Source organism: Mandrillus leucophaeus, unplaced genomic scaffold (assembly GCF_000951045.1).
Source record: "Mandrillus leucophaeus isolate KB7577 unplaced genomic scaffold, Mleu.le_1.0 Scaffold157, whole genome shotgun sequence".
Lineage (NCBI taxonomy): Eukaryota > Metazoa > Chordata > Mammalia > Primates > Cercopithecidae > Mandrillus > Mandrillus leucophaeus.
The window spans coordinates 1,039,089-1,053,366 of NW_012101554.1; the positions used below are offsets into that span (position 1 = coordinate 1,039,089).

At 35.2% G+C, this 14,278-nt stretch overlaps 1 protein-coding gene across 1 annotated transcript in view; it reads right to left on the reverse strand.

The window, feature by feature from the left end:
• Positions 1–14,278, reverse strand: part of SLC41A2 (solute carrier family 41 (magnesium transporter), member 2) — a 162,146-nt gene that overhangs the window by 32,859 nt on the left and 115,009 nt on the right. The window contains exons 10-11 of the mRNA XM_011975507.1: positions 8,239–8,370; positions 6,558–6,706 (exon numbers count right to left, since the gene is read on the reverse strand). Coding sequence (XP_011830897.1) covers positions 6,558–6,706; positions 8,239–8,370 — 281 coding nt within the window. The remainder of the gene's footprint in view (positions 1–6,557; positions 6,707–8,238; positions 8,371–14,278) is intronic.

Below are 14,278 nucleotides of genomic sequence, written 5' to 3' on the forward strand. Positions count from 1 at the left end.
CTCTTAATCTGCACTATTAGTATTGTAGGTATATTCATATTACAAACACATGTTCAACAACCAGGAGCTTTGATTATTTATAAAACAGAAATACTTATTAGGAAGTTTATTAGTTAATATGCTGATTATAAGTTTTGTCATGAGGGGCATTTATCTGTGCTTGGGCTTTGCCGAGAACAAGTATTTTTTTCTTGAGAATATGAATCTGTTGGAAAATATGAGATGGTGCAATTTGCATGTATGTATAAAATTCAAAAACAAGTATTGCCTACTGAAAGTAATAGCAAAAACTAATGAGACTTCTGTTTTTAAAATTATATTAATAAGAAGTATGAACATTACTATTTTGCCAGGCCCAGTTTTATATTTGTTGATATTGAGTTTCTCAGTGGTTAAAACTTATATTGTCTGATCTCCTCCCTCCAAAAAGAATCTATTAAAGCACCTTCAAAGAATGAAAGTTATGCATAGGCAAAAAAATTTAATTTATTCTGAAGTTACAGAAGAAAAAGACTGTATTGTTACAAGGAAGTAAGTCTTGGGCTCTTCTTTAGCTGTTTCATGCATTTCAATCTAATCTACAGCTAAGAGAAGATTCTTAAGGGCAGGGACAATCTTTTTTATTTCTTTTGTACAGTGACTAGCACAGTAGTTGGCACACTATATGTACTATATACTTGATACAATCCTGATATTTATAATTCTCAACTTTATGTATTGAGAATTTGTTGTCATTCTACCCTTTAAAGGAAACATTTGTTTCTCCCATGTGAAAACACAGATATAGCCAAAAACAAAGTTTTTCTACAACTAAACTTTCAAAATACATTTCCCATGGAATTTGGTGCTGTTAGAATTTTAGTAGAGTTCTTAATAATCTGATTTTCTGTAAGAAACAATAATTGCCTAAAATAGAGAATTCAACATTTCATTTAGAAATAGTTTTAATTCATTGTTTACTAATTATATTAACAAATACCTTGTTGGAATTCAATAGAATAGGGCTATTGAATTTAAGGGCTAGAGAAGTCTCATTTTTCTTTTCCCACCAGGATATTTTACAGCAGAAAACATATTTATATACTTCATATTTACATAATCATCATAATAAAACAGAAAACTATAATAGTAAAATAAAAGGGGTTATTGTTTTTAATCAAATGAGTAAAATAGTGGATTATAAGGATAATGAGATTTGAATAGTAATAGACTTATTTACATTTGTGATCACTTATCTAATTATAGTCTTTTTTTCTCCTTTTTCAGTTTTTCTTTTTTTTTTTTTTTGAGACAGAGTCTTGCTCTGTCACCCAGGCTGGAGTGCAGTGGTGTGATCTCGGCTCACTGCAACCTCCACCTCCCGGGTTCAAGAGATTCTCCTGCCTCAGCCTCCTGAGTAGCTGGGATTATAGGCATGCACCACCATGCCTGCTAATTTTTTTGTATTTTTAGTAGAGATGGGGTTTCACCATGTTGTTCAGGCTGGTCTTGAACTCCTGACCTCGTGATCCACCCGCCTCAGCCTCCCAAAGTGCTGGGACTACAGGCGTGAGCCACGGCGCCTAGCCTCCTCTTTCAGTTTTTCTAGGGGCAATCTTTTTGCCTCTTGTAGGATATGTCATCCGACAAGATGACATGTTTATGTTTTTGTTTTTTCATAGACAGAGGATATATATTTAGGATTTCTAACACAAAGGGGAACAACTAATAGAAGCCTTAAATTAAACAGTGAAACAAACCAAAATGTACTGCTCTTCCTTCTTTGCTCAAGAGATTGTCAGTATGCTTATTTAATTGAGAGTTTTCTTTGTACCTCCTCAGGTTTATTATGCTGTCAAGGGACTAGTCTTTGAAGAATACTGTAGGGCATAAGACAAACAAACAGAAAACCCTGAAAATGACAGTAAGATTCCCTTTGTTACATCTTAAAAGGAAGGCTAACAATGCCCATCCTAACTTGGAATCCTATATTATGCTTTTGAGTTCGTAAGTTAACAGGCTTTGAGCAGTCAATGGAGCATCCAAATAAGTAGATGTGAAGGCTGGGAAAATCACTGCTTAGAGAGAAAGAACCCAATAAACATGTCAAAATTTGTAGAGGAAAGTATACTCTGCTTCTGTGAAATCAGAGATGTGGGTTCAATGTGCTAGTTTGACATAAATTAAAAAATTATATTCTAAAACAAACAATAGTGCCTTAAGCACAGCTGGTAGTCTTATAAAAGCTGACTGATGGTATAAAAGGTATAATGGATCAAGACGGTTAGCTAGGTACCAACCCATCCTTACTGTTGAAGAAAAATTAACTCAAAAAGCCATGTGATTGGAGGTATGTCAAATAGGAATGTCTCTTAGCACATTACTGTGGTCTTGACACGGTCTAGCTACTCTGATTGCTCTCGGGGACTAGGCAAGAACACGAATAGAGTATAACCCATCACATCTTCTGACTGTGGTCCAGTGGCCTAAACATCGCATAACAAAACCATATTTGATAGCTTCCTTCTAATTGCAAGACACATAATAAATACCCCTAAACAATGTAATTTGTGACTTATAAGTAGTTTTTCTTAAATTTAAAAAATAATTTCAAAATATGGGAGCTAGTGTGTGCCAAGGGCAAAATAAGAAACTAACTCAGCCATTCCAATGCCAGAGAATTTCAAATTTAAGTTGACTTTTTACTTTTCATTTGAAGTAAGAAATACCCATTCAGCTACAAGACCAAAATTGAGAGATGATATACTCTGAAAAAAAATCTTATACTAACATCTAAAATTTGAAAGTTTTATTTTAAAAAGTCCTTATTAAGGAAAACTTCAAGCATATACAAAAGTAGAATCGTACAAATTAACCCCACTCACTGTCAGGAACCATCACTGAGCTTCATCTATTATCAACTCATGATCAGTTTTACCCCGACACTTCTGCTTCCCAAGAAATCAAGTTATTTCATCTCCAAACATCTCAGGAAAACCTTACAGTTTTAACTGATCACTATTAGAAGTTGTGGGATTGTGTTTCATTTTTTATTGCTTTTATTTCGGATATCTATGTCAGTGAAAGAGAGGAAACTGGTGTTTATTGAAGACAAGGAAAATAAAAATCTAGATTTTTTTAGTTCTTCTGTGATTTTCCATACTTAAATAGTTATAAAATTTTCTCCTCCTTCCACTGAAGGAGATGAAGCTGGCAAGATATAGTCATTCAGTTTTAACAAGCATTAATTGAGCACTAGGGACAGGGCTGGGTGCTGGAGATACAAAAATGAGTGAAACAAAGAACCTATCTCTAGAATGGGTGAGGCAGACACAATAAATATTATAGATAACATCAATATAATATGGAAAATGCTAGGATAATGGTATTCACAGGGTACTTTGGGAAATAGAGAATAAGGCAATTCAAAGAAAATCAGATATTCAAGAAAGGCTTCCAGGAAGAGATGATATCTGAGTAAATGCAAAAGTGCTGCAAATGATTGTTACTATGTCATTATAATAAGTGCAATATGAAGGTTCCTTCAAATAGATTTCCTTCATTTAGTGGGTTGGGGAATTAGCAGGGAGGCTCCTCAAAGAGTATTAGTCTGTTGAAGAGTATAAAACAACATTAATTTATAAAAACAGCCACTATATCATGTCCTGTGGGGAATACCAAAGGGAAAGGCATGGTCTCAACCCTCAAGAAGGTAGGAATGTAGATGGGGAGAAATTCAGCATGCATTGGAAAACTGCACTATAGAATATCCAATCAAATTAGAGAGTTTAGGGATGAGAAGAGTGGCATGAACTGAAGTATTTGAATAAGAGCTTGGACCAAGGTTGTGAATATAAATTCAACCTAGATAAAAAAAGGAAGACAATCTAGTAAAGAATATTAAAAAGGAAGTTCTAAGTGGTCAAAGATTCTTTGTCTTTAAGGAGTTATTTCGTCCTTCTGTTCATCTGTGGACTGACTGCAGCCAGGTGGGGAAGGTCAAGGTCTTTTACCCAAACCTTAAAGAGGTGTGTGTGCATGTGCTTACGTGTATACTAGTGTCAGAACATGTAGATTTGATCTAAGAATTTACAACCTATTCTAAGCTATTCCATTAGAAAATGCACAATATCAGGCTGCAAATGCAAAGATCTACTCTGGCGGATATCTGATTCTTGGGGGAAAAATGAAAAGCAAAGCCCATAAAAATTAAAGTTATAAAAGACACATAAGAAAATTCAATCAACAGTATAGTTTCCAGTTGTCATTCTGAACCAGTGACACACCATTTATAATACTATCTTTTTCTTTTTTTTTTTGAGATGGAGTCTCGCTCTGTCACCCAGGCTAGAGTGCAGTGGCGTGATCTCGGCTCACTGCAACCTCTACCTCTTGGGTTCAAGGGATTCTCCTGCCTCAGCCTCCCGAGTAGCTGGGACTACAGGCGTGTGACACCACGCCTGGCTAATTTTTTATTTTTAGTAGAGATGGGGTTTCACCATCTTGGCCAGGGTGGTCTCGAACTCCTGACCTTGTGATCCACCCACCTCGGCCTCCCAAAGTGCTGGGATTACAGGCGTGAGCCACCGCACCTGGCCTATAATACTATCTTTAATAACAACAACAATAGCATCAGATAACACTTACATGGCATCTACTATAAACACGCTTTATATAAGTAACTCATTTAATCCTCAAAGCAGCCTGTCTGGTAGATAGTACAACCTCTCCCATTTTACAGAGGCGGTAACTGAGACACAGAGAGACTAATAATTACTCTTTTCTCAATTCTAGTTATTCAACTTTCACTGGTGAGAATTTAGATCAGAGGTTTAAAAGGCATGTAGGTACACAGTGGATATATGTTGAAACTTTTTAATAAACTAGAAAAATTACTTGTATCCTTCATTGACTTAAGTGAAATGCTGCATGATAGTATGTTGGCACAGAACCATAAACATAAATGTCAAATAATCCATGAGGCTAAGAGGTAGAGTTGCAAATAGGAATATGCTCCAGCAATGGCTTGTTTATCAGCAATTCAAACACTAGTTTCTGAATATTTCCCCTGGGATTGAAGAATTAATCTTTTTCACAATCGTTACACAGAGAACAGCATCAAACATATATGACAATAAGTGACCATATAATATACAGCAATAAAACTAGCCATTTGCTATAAGTTTTGTCCCTACTGAACAGTAGAAAAACATTACTCCCCAGGTAGAGGTACTTGCTTTTTCTTTCAAACTCTGAAAGCACTTCATATAGAGCTAAACTCAGTACTTACATTATAGTACATTATAATTCTTTGTTCATGTAGTGGCCTTCCCACTAGACTATGAGACCTGAGTACGGAGTCTGAACTTATTCCTCCCGGGATTTAAAAGCCATCCCTCTATCTAGTAGCATGAAAGTTTACTGAATGAATAAATTAATTAATTATTCAATAGGTGACTGTCAGTAAAATCTAAGGCACTATGAAGCATAATAGACAAGCTAAAAATGTCAAGTTGTAAGGGTTTTGTTATTTTAAGAATAGATTCTAATTTCCCTTGTATTTAAGGCCTTTTCTACACCAGCCTTAATCAACCTTCTTAACCTTATCTTGTCTGTTAGATCCTAGATATGAATTATTGTACCTTGCACAAGCCCTGTGCTTTCTCACCTCTGTGTTTTAACTCAGTAATCTCCAAAAAGTTTTAGATTATGCAGCTCTCTCAGTATAAAATATTTGGTATACTTATTTAACATTGTGCTAAAATATATTTATTACTAAGCAAACACAAAAATAGAAGAAAAAAGATACTTTAAATAAATGAAGTTTTAATCTTTTCTTCCTCCACATGATGCATTGCTCTGTGTGTATCCCACTTTGAAAATTGCTGATTTATATCAAAAAAACAAATCTCATAGCATTTTGTGAGAATTAAATGAATCAATACATATAAAGCACTTATAATGCTTCTGAGCATATAGGAAACACTATAAATGCCAACTAATTTCATTATCTTCATTATCACCAATGTAGTTTCTTTTCAGTGGAATAATGTCTACATACCTACCTTCTAGCCTCATTCCTACATGCCAAACTCCTTGAAAGTCAAATGATAAATGTTATCTCTTCAAAGAACTATTTGAATCCATCTCTTAAGGGATTAGGACTTACCTCACTGAAGAAGGTACCAAATCTACAAAGTTTAGCAAGGAGCCATGCCCAGGAAGCCAAAATAAAACTAGAACCATTGGTAAAAATTAAAGGTGGGTTTATGGAAAATGATGCAAATGCAAAGAGATATGATTATTAGCCCCATGGGAAAGAAAATACAAGAAAAGTAAATATAAGTCATAGTGAAATTAACTGACTCTATAATAAACAATGTTTACATGGGCCTAATAATATAAATATTGATGACTAACAAAAAATTGTTTATTGGTTTTAAGAAGATCAAATCAATATGAAGATGTTCAGTCGATTTTTGAGATGGTAAAATATGTCATGTGTTTTTAGATTTCCATAGTTGTACTTTTACAGCAGTCTCAGCATAAAAGAGGTTTCAAGAAGTTTTAACTCTTACCTGTAGCACAGCAGCAAATAAATACACTACTATGAAGATTATAGTTAAAGAAGTATGACCACTTTTCATCAAATGAATAGTGTAGAGGAAAATTAAATGTCCAGGAATCACTAAAAGCAGCAGAACTTGAGCAGACTTATTATTTACTCCTGTAATATAAAATGTAAAAGTAATTAAAACAAAATTATATTTTGGTTAATAATAGGTCATAGTTATTAAAATTTGAGGATTACTTTCTAGTTACTATACTTCATACTATCATATGAAATTTGATTGCCAAAAATAAATTTGAAGTAGTTACAATTCATTTCATTCTCTGAAATTTCCACTATATATGTTAATTAAATGAAAGGTGGTTGATAAAAACTTGCTATGAAGAACATCGGTCACACTTTAATATCTCTCATAAAAACAGAGGGAAGACAAAAGAGAAAATATAAAGTTCTTAAAGTACAAGAATGTTTTAGTTTTACTAATTTCTTTAGACTTCTATCGCTGATATTAAAAGGGTAGCCATTTCTGATCTTCATTCATAGGTCAATAATTGCCAGGCACTGTGGCTCACACCTGTAATCTCAGAGCTTTAGGAGGCCAAGGTGGGAGGATTGCTTGAGGCCAGGAGTTCAAGACCACCCTGGGCAACATAGTGAGACCTCATCTCTACAAAAAATAAAAAAATTAAAAATTAGCCAAGCAAGGTGGCTCGTGCCTGTAGTCCCAGCTACTCAAAAGGCTGAGGTGGGAGGATCACCTGAGCCAGGAGTTTGAGGTGCAGTGAGCTGTGATGGTACGCTACTCTCCAGCCTGGGCAACAGAGCAAAGCCCTGTCTTAACAACAACAAATTTTTTTTTTTAAAACAAAAGTCAATAATCACACTTATTTTCATCAGGGAAAAAAAATATATAAGAATTGTGAGGTTTAGGCCAGGCACGGTGGCTCAAGCCTGTAATACCAGCACTTTGGGAGGCCGAGATGGGCGGATCACAAGGTCAGCAGATCGAGACAATCCTGGCTAACCTGGTGAAACCCCGTCTCTACTAAAAAATATAAAAAACTAGCCGGGCGAGGTGGCAGGCGCCTGTAGTCCCAGCTACTCAGGAGGCTGAGGCAGGAGAATGGCGTAAACCCGGAAGGCGGAGCTTGCAGTGAGCTGAGATCCGGCCACTGGACTCCAGCCTGGGCGAAAAAAAAAAAAAAAAAAAAAGAATTGTGAGGTTTAAAATTATAGTCTTAGTTTTTTGGTAATCGTGTACCTTTGTTTTTTCATAGTCACATAAATAATGCATCGTCCTTGAAACCGAGGTTATCCCTTCTCATCTGGTTTGTTTGAGATCAAGTTGCCTACATTTAGAAAGGCCAAAATAATAATATAGATAAGATAGTACATCTGCCTCCCCAAATCACCTGGCAATGATTCTTTTGTCTTTCACAAAATAAGGTTTCTCTTTCACAACTAATAAGCAAGATATCTCAGAAACAGGCATCAAAGAAACATTATACAAAGATCCTCAGCAACTGTAGAATTGATACACATGCCTTTTCATTCACTGGGATTAGCTCTCAGAAATAGGAAAGTTCAGCAACTCTCACAAAACACATATTCAATAAATGTTGCCTGCCTATAATCTTAGAGAGCAATAGGCCTTGATCTAAAATATGCAAAAATCCATAAGCACATACCTGGACCAAAGAAAGTTCTAAATGGGTAGTAACAACCTTTGGGTTCATCAGGCAATTCTCCTGGAATGCTATGTAAATGGAGGTAGGTAGAAATCCTGCTAGCCTGAATGGCCACCAAATTACCACCAATACCTGAAACACAAGGAAAAACAAAGTAGCAATCCTCATATTTTAAACAACTTGCATAAATTCAACCAAAAGCAACCCTCTTCATGTAACATTATGGGCCAATACAACAAAATAAAGAGTTCTGAAATGTTGATCTATTTAATGTTTAAGCAGACATTCCAAAGGCATAAAGTGATTGTTAGATAAGATTAATTCATTGTGTTTTCAAACTTGACTGTATGGTATGAAAGCAGACCACAGCAGGTAATTTTTAAAAATCATTATCAAAACCAAGATATAAAATTAGGTACCAAGATCCTTCACGTTTATCACCTTAATGACAGGGAAGATAAGCTAGACTTACTCAAATAGATAAGGCTAGAAACTTTTCTTCTCAGTTTACTAAAGAAATTGGTACAGAGCCACTGGAAAAAATACTCATTACCCTCTAATATAATCTGAAGCAGAAGAGTTGATGCCAGGATGTGAAATGAATTCCAAAGAGTGGTAAGCCCCTCCAAGGTAAGACAGGATACTCAAATGGTTTCTCCTTTTGCAGAGTATAGGAGAAAGAAGTTAAGCCATAAAAGTGAGTAAGAAAAAAACTGAAAAATTCAAATTCTTAACTGCCGAGGGTAGGACTGCCTAAGATTGAGGAAAGAGCAAGAGAATCTCAAACCCCATCCCATGCCTTTCACTAAGAAACATCAGCAACTGACTGTTGGGAGAAGAGGAAGAGCACAGATAGTTAAACCTTCTAGGCTGCAGGCATATAGCCCTCCAAGCTTCACACTAAGCACAGGATAGCCAGAGCATGCCCATAAAGAAAGTTGAGGTTAGTGGTGTGCTGAAGGTAATGATAATAACCACAAAAAACAAACCCAGTTCAAGTGCTGACTAGATTGACTCAATCCTGCATCCTAATGATGTAGCAGAAGAAAAGAACTCCTATTTCTAGGCAAAAATAATATTTATCTCAATCTCCAATGGTCTTGTATATATAATGTCCAGCATTCAATTAAAAAATTAAAAGACAGGGAAAAACAATAAAGAATATAAACCATTGGAGGAATTAAGAAGTCATCAGAGCCAGACCCAGAGATAAATCAGGTTTTGAAACCATCCAACAAGGAATTTAAAATAATTATAATTAATACGTTAAAGGATCTAGTGGAAAAGGTATACAAATATATTAAAAGACAGAGACATAAATTAAAAGTAAAAATATGGAAAAAGATATATCATGCAAACACTAAGAAAAAGACAGTGAGAGTGACTATATCAATATCAGGAAAAAAAAGGCATTCTAACAGGGAATATTACCAAGGATGGAGATGAACATTGAATAAAGTTTAAGAAGGTCAAGATGGCCAGTAGTAGTGGCTCCCGCCTGTAACCCCAGCACTTTGGGGGGCCGAGGTGGGCGGATCATGAGGTCAGGAGATCAAGACCATCCTGGCCAACATGGTGAAACCCTATGTCTACTAAAAAAATAGAAAAATTAGCTGGTTGTGGTAGCATGTGCCAGTAATCCCAGCTACCCTGGAGACTGAGGCAGGTGAATTGCTTGAACCCCGGAGTTGGAGGTTGCAGTGAGCTGAGATCGCACCACTGCACTCCAGCCTGGCAACAGAGTAAGGCTCTGTCTCAAAAAAAAAAAAAAAAAAAGGTCAAGTCTTCAAAATACATCAAGCAAAAACTGATAAATCTGAGAGGAAAAACAGACAGGTCTGTTTTTACACACAGATTTTACCACTGTATCTCATTCATTGAGTACACATATAGTAAGTCCTCACTTAACGTCATTGATAGATTCTTGGAAACGACTATAAGCGAAATGACATACAGCAACTCCTAGAATAGCATCATTCAATGTCATTATATTATAACATTGATGAGAAAAAAGTTGGTTTTGTTATGTATTGTTTCACCTAAAGTCACAGTTTTAAGAACCTATTAACGATGTTAAGTGAGGACTTACTATATTTTAAAAATCAACAATGATATAGAAGACTTTAATAATACTATCAGCCAGTTTAATCTAAATTACATTTATAGAACATACTACCCAAAACAGCAGCATACATTTCACACATGCACTCATGGAACATTAATGAAGACAGACCATATTACAGGCAATAAGACAAGTCTCAATAAATTAGAAATGATTGGAACAAGCAATGTATGCTCTCTTTCCATAACAGAAAAGTAAGATATCTGAGGATTCCCCCAAATATCTGGAAAGTAAACAGTACATTTCTAAAAAACCCATAGTTCAAAGAAGAAAACACAAGGAAATTTGGAAAGTATTTTGAATTTACTACAAATGAAAACATAAAATATTGAGATATGTGGGAGGCACATAAAGCAGTACTTAGCAATCCATAGCATTACTTATATTAAGAAAGAAGAAAGCATGGCCGGGCGCGGTGGCTCAAGCCTGTAATCCCAGCACTTTGGGAGGCCGAGACGGGCGGATCACGAGGTCAGGAGATCGAGACCATCCTGGCTAACAAGGTGAAACCCCGTCTCTACTAAAAAAATACAAAAAAAAATTAGCCGGGCGAGGTGGCGGGTGCCTGTAGTCCCAGCTACTCAGGAGGCTGAGGCAGGAGAATGGCCTGAACCCGGGAGGCGGAGCTTGCAGTGAGCTGAGATCCGGCCACTGCACTCCAGCCTGGGCGACAGAGCAAGACTCCATCAAAAAAAAAAAAAAAAAAGAAGAAAGCTTTCATATCAATGATCTAAGGCTCACATCTTAAGAACCAAGAAAAAAAAAATTAAACCACAAGAAAGTATAAGGAAGGAATAAAATAAGAACAGAAATTAATGAAATAGAAAATAAAAACAGCAGAGAAAAATAAATGAAACAAAAAGCTGGTTCTTCGAATAGATAAAAAAGAGATAGAAGACACAAATTCCAATATCAAGAATGAAAGAGACATCATCAGTATAGACAGTGCGTGCATTAAAAGGATAATATAGGAATATCATAAACTTTAAAAATACTAAACAATTAGCAAATCAAATCCAGCAACACATAAAATGTATATCATAACCAAATTTGATTTATCCTAGGAATGCAAGACTGATTTAATAGCTGGAAAGAAACTAAAGCAACTCAGCACATTAACAAATGAATGCAGGAAAAAATAATATAATTGTATGAATAAATGCAGAATAATTTATACAATTTTATATTTATCATTAACAACTCTTAGCAAACGAGGAATCAAGTAGGACTTCTTTAACTTCATAACCACACACCCACACACACACGAAATCTGAGATATGACAAAGGAGGAACTGCAAATCAATAAATAGTGCTATAGACTTGTAATAAGTAGTGCTAAGATAATTATGGAATATGCCAAAAACCTATGCAATTTGATCCCCACTCTCATATCATGCACAAAAATACATTCCACATTAATTAAACACATCATGCAAAAGAAAAACATATTAAGTTTTACAAGATGATACAGAATGGATCAAAAAGGATTTTTTAACAAAACAGATAAATTACACACCATAAAGGAAAAAGTTGACAAATCTGACTACAGTGTAATTAAAACCTTCTGTTCATCAAAAGACACCATAGAGAAAGTGGAAAGACAAGCCACAGAGTGGAAGAATTTTTTTCAACACATATAATTGTCAAAGAACTACTATCCAGAGTATATAAAGAACTCCTACATGTAGAGAGAATCAGTAATTGCAGAAATGCGAATAAAAGCATAATAAATATCATTTCATACTCATCAGATTGGTAAAAACTTTTAGCGTAAAAACATCAACTATTTATAATAACGTGGAGCAATGAGAACTCTTACACAAAGCTAGCAAGAATGTCAACTGTTACAATCCCTTTTGAAAACATTTTGACATTGTGTAATACAGTTGTTGAGGCCAAGCGTAGTGGCTCACACTTGTAATCTCAGCCCTTTGGGAAGCCGAGGCAGGAGGATCACTTGAGCCTTGGAGTTTGAAACCAGCCTGGGCAATATAGTGAAACTTTGTCTCTACTAAAAATAAAAAAAAATAAGCTGGGTGTGGTGGTGCACACCTGTAGTTGCAGCTACTCAGAAGGCTGAGGCAGGAGGATGGCTTGAGCCCAAGAGATTAAGGCTGCAGTGAGCCATAGTCATGCCACTGCACTCCAGTCTGGGTGACAGAATAAGGCCCTGTTTTAAGTAAGTAAGTAAGTACGTAAGTAAGTACGTAAGTAAGTAAGTAAATAAATAAATAAATAAAGTTGTTGATAGCCATATCCTACAATCTAGCAATTCCACTCTTAGACAAATACTCAAAGAAATGCCTACATAGGTACAACAGTTGGAAGAATGAGCTCTGAAAGAAGTATGAAATCAAGAGAACTTGACATCTTAAATTTATGAAGGACTCCATTTAAATCACACCAAAAACACTGGCGAAGGAGATTTCTGAACAAGAAGAATTAGAGAACAATTGCAACAGGATGTCTGAACCAGGTGCTAAAGGTCGAAAGCTTTGATGATATCAGAGAGAATCAGACGGCAGCAATCCTCTGGCAAGGTCTATTACCCACTATTGATCCAAGTTACCTGGAAGCAAAATAGATTTCCCTCCAAAAAAAAAAGTGTGATGAAACTACCTTGTTTTTGTTTTGTTTTTATAATAGGATTATCTGACTTGTGCTAGATTATTAATTCTTTGCTTAATAATTTAGGATGTAATATTTAGGATCCAGTTTCTTACTAAGAAAAAACCCAGCTCTAGCAGCCTCCAAATCTAAGCAGTTTAATCTTGGGTATCCATAAGCATTATACTCAGAAACAAAGATTGAGTAATTTTGTTCAAAGATATTTAGGTCAATATTACCTATATATCACCTATATATTGCCTGATACCTAGTGAAGTTTTGGCATTCACTGAATTCTAATAATGTTAATTTGTTATTGTGGAATAAGAATTTAATATTTTTTAATTGCAGAAAAAATGTAAGTACAGAAACAGGAAAAGCACGAGCTTCCCCCCTTCTAAGCTGACAGGCTGATCGCTTTTTGTGCCAATGACCAAAAATGAAGCAATTTAAACATTATAGTTTTAAGGCTGAAATTATAATGTCTTGATCTTAAACTAAATGTAGCTTTATGATTTCCTCATCACATCTCATTTAGTAAATAAAAAATTCATTAAAGCAAAGCTTAAGACAATTTAAAATGCAGTTCATCATAAAAATTTTAAAATATGTATCCCAGGGAGTTCTGAAAAAATTTATAAAGGAAAATAAATTTCTTTAAAAATGTGTTTAAAAGTCACATGGACCAGACAGAATAATAAGGCACATAAATGCAGAGCTGTGTTCTCTGTAACATTCTGACTATGGCTCAAACTATGTGGGTTTGAAAATCACCTCAGTCACTTGCTATGACATCACTGATATTTAACTTCTTGGAGCTTCCATTTTCTAATCTGAAAATAAGGATAATTTAATATCTATCTAATAAGGATGCTGAGAGAATTAAATAAAATAATGCATACATGAAAGATGCTTAGCACAGTTTCTGGACATGGCAAAGGCTTAAAAATGTTAAATATTATTATCAATAGTAATAAATTTATGTAAATAATGTGATTCTGACTTGGCATTTTCTTAACTGTAGGTCCTGACATTTTCTGGAGAATTCATCAGTCAGAGGATGTCCAGAAACTGTATTGCTTTTCAATTCACAGACTACTTTGTTTTAAAAAATATATATGAAAAGAGAATAAATCATTTAGTGCCCATTCTATTTATTTATTTATTTATTTATTTATTTATTTTTAGAGACAGGGTCTTGTTCTGTCTCACAGGCTGGAGTGCAGTTGCGCCATTATGGCTCACTGCAATGTCGTACTCCTGAGCTCAAGCAATCCTCCTGCCTTGGCCCCCTACATAGCCGGGACTACA